The 11,477-nt window shown below is 38.4% G+C and overlaps 2 protein-coding genes across 2 annotated transcripts; both read right to left on the bottom strand.

Moving 5' to 3' along the window:
* Positions 1-1,132: 1,132 nt before the first annotated feature.
* LOC111649278 (blue-sensitive opsin-like) lies at positions 1,133-3,569 on the bottom strand. Its single transcript, XM_023399052.2, has 5 exons — positions 3,071-3,569; positions 2,791-2,959; positions 2,535-2,700; positions 2,020-2,259; positions 1,133-1,395 (listed from the first exon to the last, which is right to left on the bottom strand). The coding sequence occupies exons 1-5, from the start codon at positions 3,447-3,449 to the stop codon at positions 1,294-1,296; spliced, it is 1,056 nt and encodes a 351-aa protein (XP_023254820.1). The 5' UTR covers positions 3,450-3,569; the 3' UTR covers positions 1,133-1,293.
* Positions 3,570-4,535: 966 nt separating this feature from the next.
* On the bottom strand, positions 4,536-6,446 carry LOC111649279 (blue-sensitive opsin-like). The gene is made up of 5 exons (XM_023399053.2): positions 6,052-6,446; positions 5,771-5,939; positions 5,514-5,679; positions 5,185-5,424; positions 4,536-4,860 (listed from the first exon to the last, which is right to left on the bottom strand). Exons 1-5 carry the CDS (start codon positions 6,428-6,430, stop codon positions 4,759-4,761), a joined length of 1,056 nt encoding a protein of 351 aa, XP_023254821.1. The 5' UTR covers positions 6,431-6,446; the 3' UTR covers positions 4,536-4,758.
* Positions 6,447-11,477: the final 5,031 nt, after the last annotated feature.

Raw genomic sequence — 11,477 nt, 5'->3', positions numbered from 1 at the left:
GGTGAAATACAGTGGTCTTCATCTCCAAATATACTTCAGGCAAAACTGTCTGCAGAAAACATAATAAAGACAGCGCCAGGGCCCACTAGGATGACAGTGACTCGTGTTAATTTATCAACATCACTCCATAAAAAAATTTTAAAATTTAAAATAAAATTTAAAAAAAAATTAATGTCATGTAAAACTCTTTTATTTTATATGTAGGTCTTTCCAAAGTACATTAAAAAAAAGTTTAACATGCATTTTTTTATGAAAAACGAGTGAATTATCCTCATTGAACCATGATCTGTGAGAGTAAAGAACACCATTACACTAAATATTGATTGAAATGGTTAGTAATGGAGTTAATAATGAGTTATAAACAATGTTTATTGGGATTTTTTTGGTTTCTGACACTTCTGGATAATTAAACATGCCCCGGGTTAAATTGACCCAGGAACATCATTGCTGTTCCTGAGAAAAGAACATAACAGGAGGGTTAAAAGTTTGTCTGCATACCTTGACATGCTTTCTGAAGTTGGATGGCAAATTTTTGTAGGCAGTGATGAAGTTTGGTCATGGTAAAGACAGCAAAAGGAATCTTTATTTATTTCTAAAAATTTCAAACGTAGACTTACGATAAGGCCTTGGTCTCAGGTGAAGAATATCGACCTCATCTTTATCGAATGTAGCCGTCATTAGGCCACTGCCAGGTTCATATTGAGATGTTCAAAAATCCAGCAAGAACAACATGTCTGACAGTTTAGGAGCTGGCTGTGATTGGTTTTTCTCCTGTGACGAACACAGCTTACGGTCTACCACAGTTTCAAAATAAAATATAATAAATTTTGCTGGATAAAAGCCCTGCTTCAAAGTAACAAGTACATCACAGTAATGTAGTGGAGTCAAAAGTACAGTATTTGTCTTTTACTTGTAGTGGAGTAAAAGCCTTAAATACTCAAATAAATGTACTTTGATACTGTCCACCCCTGACAACAAAAACAATGCATTTTTTAAATTTTTCAGTAAGTAATGACTTATATTTACAACACAGCTGAGCCGCTTGTGTCTTGCAATTAATATGCGCCTTACAACACAATATTAGGTCCAAACCAGTGAATGTGTTCTTTTCCCAGTATCAGCAATACACAGACACTATAAACATGTTTTTTTTTTATTTTTCACTTTGCAGATTATTTATGATTTCTTACTTGAATTACAACCTTACTCACACATTTTTTCATATGACAAAACATACATATCTTCATTGTTATTTACAATTCACAAATCATCAGTGGCAGAGAAATGCGTGGTTTAAGCAGGCCCAACTTTGGAGACTTCAGTCACTGACTGTGTTGTTGATGACTCTTCTTCACCTCCACCCATCCCCAACATCATCATCATGGATGAACGGAACTGAAAGGGAAAAAAAAGACAAATTACTTAAATTGTTAAAATCTACACAGATTTTGTGGATCAGTCAATCCTCGCTCCAAGAAAGGTCTTTGCAAAACTCCAGAATCTAACCCCTTATTCTTCCTCATCTATCTTCATCACCATACATGAACATAACTGAGAGGAAGAAGCATTAATGCCAGTTGTAGTATAAAAAAGAGACATTGGCAGACAGCAACTCACACCTCAGCAAAAAACAGTGGAATTATCTAATTTTTCTACCAATAAAAAAAGTGCCATCATCATTCTTCTACAAGCAGTGGTTTTGATTAACATCATCATCCCAGCAAAGGGTGTACATGAATGGTTAAATGTTTCAATGTATGTATGGAGGTATTCTCAAATTACTCAACACAATAGGACACTCTATGATTATATCATATAAAATGTCGCTTTTAGACTGAGACACAGAGGACGCAGCACAAAAGATGGAAGAAGAGTACATATGTGATACACAGAGACTATTTATGACCGCTTGGTTAAGGCCCTAAAAGGCTAATGGGATTCCATCTCAGGTTCCCTCAAACGTTGTCCCACGTGCGTCCTTGCAACAAATCCAGTGTTCATTCATGACTTTTAACGGACCTGTTTATTGAAGAGGACGTAGATAACAGGGTTATAGACCGCAGAGGCCTTTGAGAAGCAGGAGGGTATGGTGGCGAGTCTCAGGTCGAACGATTGCCCTCGGTTGTTCACAACCCACACAGCGAAAGAGGCGTAAGGCATCCAGCACACCAGGAAGCCCAGCACCATGACAACCACCATCCTGGTCACTTCCCTCTCTGCCTTCTGGGTGGAGGCAGACTCAGCCTGGGCCTTCGCTGCCTGTTGATGGAGAGAAGAGAGTTGGGTCAGAGTGTCTGTCAATGCTGGTTTGTTTGTTTGTTTATATGCTGTTTGTGTATGATTGATTTTGTGTGAACACCAGGAAGATTAGCAACCGCTAAGCTAAAGCTAAAGCTAATGGGGATCTGAATAAAGCATAAAGAATTTCATCAGCAAAAGGTTGCTCATTGAAAACCTTTTCCAGTAAACCAAAGTAACTACATTTAAACGTTTTATAGATTTCAGGTGTTTTTTGTGTTTTTTGTTTGCCTCACCATTTTCAGTGTGATGAGCAGCTGACCGTAGCAGAAAACAATGGTGGCAAATGGAACAGCAAAGCAGAAGCAGAAAAGGAACATAACGTAGGTCTCATTGTTGTATTTGTTGTTAGTTGTGTACCAGTCTGGGCCACAGGAGCATTGCAGGCCCTCTGGGATATACCTGGAGAGAAAATCACGAGGGCTTTGAGTATACATCCCAACTTCCTGGTTCTGAGATGAATTTCAGTGGTAGTTGGTTCCTGTTGCTTACCTGCTCCATCCGACCAGTGGAGGAACTGAGGCAATCAGTCCAAAGACCCAAGTGAATACGCAGCAGGCTATAGCATGGTCGGGCTTAAAAACAAAGTTCCCAAGTGGCTTGCAGATGACCAGCCATCTTTCAAAAGCTACCACAGCCAGAGACCACAGGCTTACCATACCTGGAACGATACACAGTAAAGCATTTTTTTTACTTTTACTTTGTTTTTTCATTTTTTAGCTTGTTAAAATTCAAGTATCATATTATTTCTATGCCTCAAGTTCATTCTTACCGCCAAGTGTTGCCATAAAACCTTCAATTTTGCATGCTAGAGGTCCAAAGATGAAATATCTGGATGCAAAGGAGCAGCAGGCGGTGAAGGAGCCCACACAGGACACAAGAAGGTTGGCCACAGCCAAGTTCAACAGGATGTAGTTGAGGTGGGACCGAAGCTTTTTGTATTTCATGGTGCATGCGATGGTGAGGGTGTTGATGGCAGTGCCAACCACGAATACAAAGAACATAAATCCCGCCATGCTGTAAAAGATACCCGAGCCACCCAGGTGATCCTGGGGAACCAGGAAAGGGCTGAGTGATGTGATGTTGTTGGTATCCAGAGCGATGGGTATCCAGAAGTCCTCTGGCAGCTCGTGACCATGATTTACCCTCATTTTGCTCTTTTTGTAGGATTGTTGATGAAAATGTTATCTTTGCTAATGTAAATCACATATATAAAAAAGTAAAAAATAAAAGTTTTAAGAGGCAGACAAGATTGCTAAAGTGACCATGTCCCGAACATTTCTGATAACGGTCTCTTGTGGAGGATGGACTTATATAAATGGCCTGGGATGCCACTTATCCAATTTAAAAGCCTAATTACTTATATAATTAAATGATTAATTTAGGTTTGCATTAATAGTTTAAGTCATTTAGTGGTTTCAGGTCCAGGCTGTGCTGCCAAAGAGGTCATAAAGTTGTGTCACATTGAAAGTCAGGTGCTGCATGACGCAACTTAATAATAAAAGTTACTCTTATTTGAAAATACAGACAATGCGTAGGAAGTGTGTGTTAATGTTTAGAAATTAAATTTGATACCTATTTACCTGCTGCTTAAGAGATATGATAAATATAAGAGACAATATGAATATGAATGCTGAATGTTACCCACACTGGGCTCACATTAAGAATTTCAAGATTTAGTTAAAGCAGAAATGTTACATACGGGCATCTGAATCAGGGGCCACACACACAAGCACGTATGTATATACAAAATGGTGTACTCTGTGCACCAGTGTGGATATACATGACCATTTGTTCTTCTCATTAGACCCCTATTAAACAGGTTAATCCCACTTTCTTAAAGAAGAGCACAGCAGGTTGTTTCCTGCTAATCTGGTTTCCATTAACATTAACACTGACAATCTCCTGCACTGCAGCCCTTTGTAATCCACTCTACCGGTTTAACTCAAGCTTTGTGTTACCTTTTTGGCTTTTTGCCTCCTTCCCTGAACATGAAAGGTGCATAAGATGTTGGAAATGCCATGTGATAGCTGAAGGTGCTTGTGGTAACTCTGTTGTTCTAAAAGAAGCAATGCAGAGAAGGACATCATCATCAGTGTCTCAAAGGAGCCAGGTTATAGATATTACAGAGACCAGAAGGTGAAGGTGAATGTGAAATTAATAAATAAAATGTTTAGCTTTGAGTTGCATAAGAATTAAAAACAAAATAATAAAATAAAACACCAATATTGAAGTGGTATTGCTGAACACTCTGATCTGAACAGTTTTTTTTTATTTTTAATCTTTTTATATTTGCTGTGCAAAAAAAGTGTTAATCATTCCCTATAGAAATAAAGTGTGGTATCTATGCAAATTATTGCACAAAACACCATCATGCGTACATATTTACAATACACAAATTATCGGTCGCCTGTGCAGCAGTATTTTGACGATGAAATGAAAACAATGTGGATGTTCGGTCTAAGCAGGCCCAACTTTGGAGACTTCGGTCACTGACTGCGTCGACGACTCTTCATCATCACCTCCACCCATTCCCAGCATCTTCATCATGCATGAACGGAACTGGAAGACATCAGGGGAAAGCAAACCTTTAAAAACTCTTCCTTTTGCTAAACAAGCTTAATTACTGCCCATTCCACATCAACTTGTTTCTACTATCAGTGTGTATTTAAGTTGCTAGCCTCCTATTTCAAATCAGCCACATGACCTCTTTTATCATCTTTGTATAGTCTAAGTTGTTGCTTTTTATTGCCTTCATATGTGTTGTTATAACATTACTCCCTGAGAACAGCATGAACCTTACATGCTTCCAAAACCTAGTTTATTGCTAAGCTGTCCTGCCCATAACTGTAAGGTGTTTTCAATATGATAGGACATCCAACTGACCTGTTTGTTGAGTAAGACATAGATAACTGGGTTGTAGACTGCAGAGGCCTTGGAAAAGACAGATGGTATAGATGCAAATCTCAGGTCGAACGGTTGCCCACGGTTGTTCACAACCCACAGAGCAAAAGAGGCGTAGGGCAGCCAGCACACCAGGAAGCCCATCACCATGACAACCACCATCCTGGTCACTTCCCTCTCTGCCTTCTGGGTGGAGGCAGACTCAGCCTGGGCCTTCGCTGCCTGTTGATGGAGAGAAGAGAGTTGACTCTCATGACAATCATCCGTCACAATAAAACATTTTCTCTTCTGTTCTTCAAATGTTGCCTCACCATTTTCAGTGTGATGAGCAGCTGACCGTAGCAGAAGACAATGGTGGAGAGGGGAACAGCAAAGCAGAAGCAGAAAAGGAACATCACGTAGGACTCATTGTTGTATTTGTTGTTAGTTGTGTACCAGTCTGGGCCACAGGAGCACTGCAGGCCCTCTGGGATATACCTGGAGAGAAAATCACAGTGTCCTGAGTGTAGCCTGTCTCCCAGCTTTACTGTAAAATTAGTGTAAATGTAAGTGTGTGTGAAACACTAACCTGCTCCATCCGACCAGTGGAGGACCTGAGGCAATTAATCCGATCACCCAGGTGAATATGCAGCAGGCTATAGCATGGTCGGGCTTGAAAACAAAGTTCCCAAGTGGCTTGCAGATGACCAGCCATCTTTCAAAAGCTACCACAGCCAGAGACCACAGGCTTACCATACCTGGAACGATACACAGTAAAGCATTTTTTTTACTTTTACTTTGTTTTTTTTATTTTCTGGCTCATTAAAATTCAAGTATCATATTATTTCTGTGCCTCAAGTTCATTCTTACCGCCAAGTGTTACCATAAAACCTTCAATCTTGCATGCCAGAGGTCCAAAGATGAAATATCTGGATGCAAAGGTGCAGCAGGCGGTGGAGGAGCCCACACAGGACACAAGAAGGTTGGCCACAGCCAAGTTCAACAGGATGTAGTTGAGGTGGGAACGGAGCTTCTTGTATTGAGCGGTGCATGCAATTGTAAGCACATTGATGGCAGTGCCCACAATAAATATAAAAAACATGAAGAAAGACATTGCATAGAAGGTGCCTGAACTTGCTAGATGGTCCTGGGGGATGAGGAAGGGGCTGAGAGATGTGATGTTGTCCGTATCCAGAGCGATGGGGATGTAGAAGTCCTCCGGAAGCTCCGTAACGCGGCCGTGCTTCATTTTTGCTCTTTATGTAAATAAGAAAAATCAAAATTTGCTTTTCATGTGATGGTTGAAGTGCAGTGTCTCATGCAGATGGACCTGTATGCGGCAGTCCATTACAGAGGACTAGGAGTAAATTTATAGGGATTTAGGGATTTCCAAATGAACATCTAATTAATTGAAAGATTGAATAATTAATTGCTTGATTAAATCAACAAAAAAAAGCTTTGGTGAAGGTAATTGAAATGACATGAGAAGCAATGCAAATAAACATAGAGCACAGTGAGATAACACACAGACAGAGGCCAATAAAAGATTTCAGGAAGTCATATCCTGTTATCAGAGACACAATCTCAGGTCTCATGTCAGGACACTCACACAAGTGCACACACACAAACACACACACACACACATACACACACACACACACACACACACCTATACACACACACACACACACATATACACACATATACACACACACACACATATACACACACACACATATACAAACAAACACATATACACATATACACACACACATATATACACACACACACATATACACACACACACACACATATACACACACACACACACACATACACACACAGACAGAGGGCCAATAAAAGATTTCAGGAAGTCATATCCTGTTATCAGAGACACAATCTCAGGTCTCATGTCAGGACACACACACAAGTGCACACACACAAACACACACACACACACACACACACACACACACACACACACACACACACACACACATATACTGACATGTACTGACATAAAGATGTATGCACCCATAAGGGAACAGTTTAGTTGAATCTAGCCCTCACTGCCCAAGCTTGGCCCCATTAATCCAATGTTCCAATGACGATCCAATCTGCAAGGAAGGACATTGTTTAGGAATCAGCTAATCCAGTCATCAGCACTATTACGACTGCTAATGATATTCGATCTATCCCTTGGTAACCTGCTTTCGATCAGTATTAAGATGGATGATCTCTACCTTCGTTATCGTATCAGGCTTAAGAAAGGATTACCCAGTGTGTAGGGTGGCTCTAGGCACAGAGCAGTTTTTCCACATCAGTATCATATGTTCTTGGGTACTGTTATGTTGGAGATCACCAGTAGAGATAGCCAGGTAGTGGCAGATGTATCAGAGTAAGTGAGGAATATTCTACTAAAACTACTGATTAATTAATTACTATTATGGAAGTGCCGCCTCCTAAATCTGTGCTTCCTGTTGAGAGAGATTGTATAGTTTCTACAAACAAATAAATCTTATGTGCAAATGAAAATATCATTACATAATGAATCACAATTATTGGTTCCTGTAGTGCTAGCTAAAGGCATGTCTGTGCCCAGTATTTATATCAGACAGGCTTTTACTGATCAATGCCACAGGTGTACAAGAGATTTGCCCCCTTTAATTTGATAAAAAAGATAGGAAGCTGCAGAGAAGATGTAGTCTATGAATCTTTTCTGCTGTAACAGTATGTTATGAAGTAGAAAAATAAAGAATAAATGTATCATGAGTAAATGATACAATTTATTTAAGTGTGTGTAATGTGTCAGGAATTTTTAGTGGTATTATTATCAGTATTACTGATGATTGAACATTATTACTATTGGTGTTATTGTAGTATTGTATAGTTAATGAGGCTTTACATATGACACCATCTCAAACAGCTTGATGATTTGAGGGACACAATCAATTAGGATAATTGGCATTTAGAATAGGTAAGAAAACAGTATAACAGGAGGTTACAACAGTACACTTTTCTTTCATCATAAACATTCTTATTTAGTCCAAGTTCAAGTGATAAACACTTCTGGTATTCTTCTCACATTGTGAGTCACATAGTGAGAAGAATACCAGAATGCCAGGAGAAATGCAAATAGCGCCTGCAGCCATGAAAGTGAGTGATTAGTCACAATAAGTAAAGGAGTTTATGCAGTAGTTTTACTGCAATTGGCAGAAAAAAATCCATTAATCTATACTGTGCGACAGATGCACAGTGTAAATCTGTGGAACAGAAACAGCTGATTGTAAATGTTTGTGAAATGTGTACACAAGACTCTTGGATAGGATGTTAGGACTTCCCTATAATAATAATTCAATTGTTTAGACTTCTGATTTTACAACCTTGTTTATTTTGTGTACCTATAAATCTGAGACAAATCCCTTAAAACGTTTGACTGTATGGCAACAAAATATAGGCTCTCGAATCCAAACAATATGATGACGTAATATCACATTTTAGCCCATAAGGAAATGGTCTGTGACAATAGGATGACACACTGATCTGCTATGATGCCTTTGGTGGGTGAAAACCCACGAGGACCCTGTCAAATACCTCCACCTCCTGCTGCCATAATCCTTGCTCCATGTCACTTGTGTGGCTTTATATCATGATCTCTTGAGCCTCAAAGTTAAGTTCTCTAGCTGTTTCCTAAGGCTCTTACCCTGTGTAAACAATTAGTGGCAGCTTAGAACAATATGGAAGGTCAATGTGTTTGTCTGAGCTCCACTGACCTGTTCATCCTGCTGCTGCGCTCGTGAACCCACACATTATGCTGACTGATTATGTGATGATGAAAAGGCATGACTGTAGGCCTTTATGAGAAGGGGGGGGACATGTCCTCCATTATAATCCCAGTAGCTTAAGACTGTTGAGCTCTTTACTGTAAATTAAACATATGATTTTAGATTTCTTGCTTTCTTGGCCCAAATTTAAATCAGTAAAACTCATTGTGAGTCATGCGGAAATGGCAGAAAATGAAAAGTGACGTCACATCCAGTCAGTGACAATGTGACAGTAACTACTTCAGTTGCATTTCTTGGAAGTTTTCATTAATTTACTGAATCACTAATGACGTGGCTAATGAGTCCCCAATCTGTTTAAACACGTGTTGTACAACATCAGAATAAATATTTGTTTGAATTCTTAAATTAAAAAAACTTTATATCACACACCTTAATTTATCGGTCAACAAGGACAAATATCTGAATGTTGTGGCACAACGTAATTTTTAACGTGTAAGATCCAGTGACCCAGTGATGACTATTTTATTACTGACTCGGTCATTGGATCTACAGTTTGGGTCCAATCCACCAACTGAAACCCTGAAACTGAATGAAACCCTAAAATATTTTTTTAATAATGACAATTTTATAGCAAACACACAAATTTTACTTCAGTGATAAAATTATTAATGACTGACCAGTGATACTAAAGATTGTTTTTTTCATCCTTTTTGTCTTTTCGATGCCTGAAGCCACGTCATGCTGCTGCTGAAATGAGAGACCAAAACAGCAGCTCACTGCAGGAAGAAGGAAAAGGAAATATTCTAACAGATTTGAATAAAACAGAGGACATTACATTCCACTATATGTCACAAAGCTTTGTGCCAACTCATAGGAAAATTGATCTTGGCTTTACATCTTTGATTTTTGAATTCATTTTCAATATTTCATCAATATACACATGGTATAGCCTCTGAACTTTTTTTTTATTAGGATACTGGCTATATAATGGATGGATCAAATATTGATCAGTAGGTTTTTAAATGATTGTCTGTCTGATGGTGTTCTTGAGCCATGAGGGAGCAGCCTTATATTGCAGTACCTATGACAGTATGTCATTCAGTTTAGCTGTGCACCAGGGACAACATGAACAGCACATTGTAGGTTAAGAAATAGTGGTGTTCAAACTAAGAAGACAAACATGATGTTAAGTTATAGATGTACATAAAAACAATTCAACAGAAAATAGTTTAGAAACTGTTCTTATATAAAACAATGTGCAAAAAGAAAAATGTGTAAGTATATACTTTAATGTGTATGTGAGGAGTGGCTGCACTCTTACATACCGTACATGGTACAATTGATGAAATCTAAATGCTGTGTGGTCTTAAATTTTACTGGGATCTTTTCACCATTCAGTCAGCATATAATCCAGGCATGTCATGTATGTGAGTGTGCAGGGCCTTTAAATTCTAATTTCGGTCCATTACTCCATGACTTGCATATGAATGCATACATTTAAGTAAATCCAAAGTGATACATGATACAAAATGATACAACCAAAACCTATTCTTTCCCTGTTTTATTTTGACATAACTTGTTCACTGTAAACTGCAGACCATGTTCAAAACAAAAACAACACAAGTCTGCCCTCTAAAGGACTAATGATGTATTGCAACAAAGGACAACTGTTTTCCAACAAAAGTAAACAGTTGCATGAGCCAGATTAAGCTGTACGCGGTTCATTTTATTTGCTATAATTATGTGGCTCAAATCTGTCATTGAACCAACAAATAATCACATAGGATTTTGTGGTATAATTTTTTTTTTTCTTTTTGTGCTCCTTTAGAAGAAGGTCAGAGTTCAGTTACTCTGGATAACACAGTCAAATGTCAGCACCTAATACAATTAGCGGATAATCAAACAGGCATCTATCCCAGGTCAAACATAAGTATGGCGATGAAATTAAATCTATGATCTGCATTAGTTAAATTACATGACAGGATACATCCTACACCTCTAATCCAGTAGGAATTAAGTAAGAGCAGTATGGTGGTATTATGAGGTGCTATAATACAATATATCACCATTAGGAGCTGTGACTTGTGTTTGTTTCTGTAGTAATATTATTTACAAATATGTTTTGTGTCAGTATCAAGTGCTTCCAGGATCACCGAAAAAACAGTTAAATATAGTGGGGGTGCTCCTCCTGCTACTGTATAAAATCTAAACTGACATCATTTATATTGTAATAATGGTCCTAATTTTCCTGTAGTTCAATTAGATTGTGTCTTCAACATCCTATCAGTATTCAGAAAGCCAGTTTTAAAATAAATGGAGTATATCTTTCAGTTTGGGTAAAAAGGGCTGCACCTGCACAACCCTGAGAGTTGACAAAACAAACAAGGGAGTCACAAACCAAATTAGATATACTGAAGAAGTTCAAAAATGCTCCAAAACTTAAACACTTCAGAGCATTTTCTTTTATTTTCAGTAATGTGGCTGAACATACACTCTTTTTTTTTTTTTTTT

The sequence above is a fragment of the Seriola lalandi genome, unplaced genomic scaffold, assembly GCF_002814215.2.
Source record: "Seriola lalandi dorsalis isolate HSWRI2012SDOR001 ecotype SW California unplaced genomic scaffold, Sedor1 jcf7180002050280, whole genome shotgun sequence".
NCBI lineage: Eukaryota > Metazoa > Chordata > Actinopteri > Carangiformes > Carangidae > Seriola > Seriola lalandi.
Note: the sequence above shows the minus strand (reverse complement) of the source record. Positions and strands in the feature narration are given on the sequence as shown.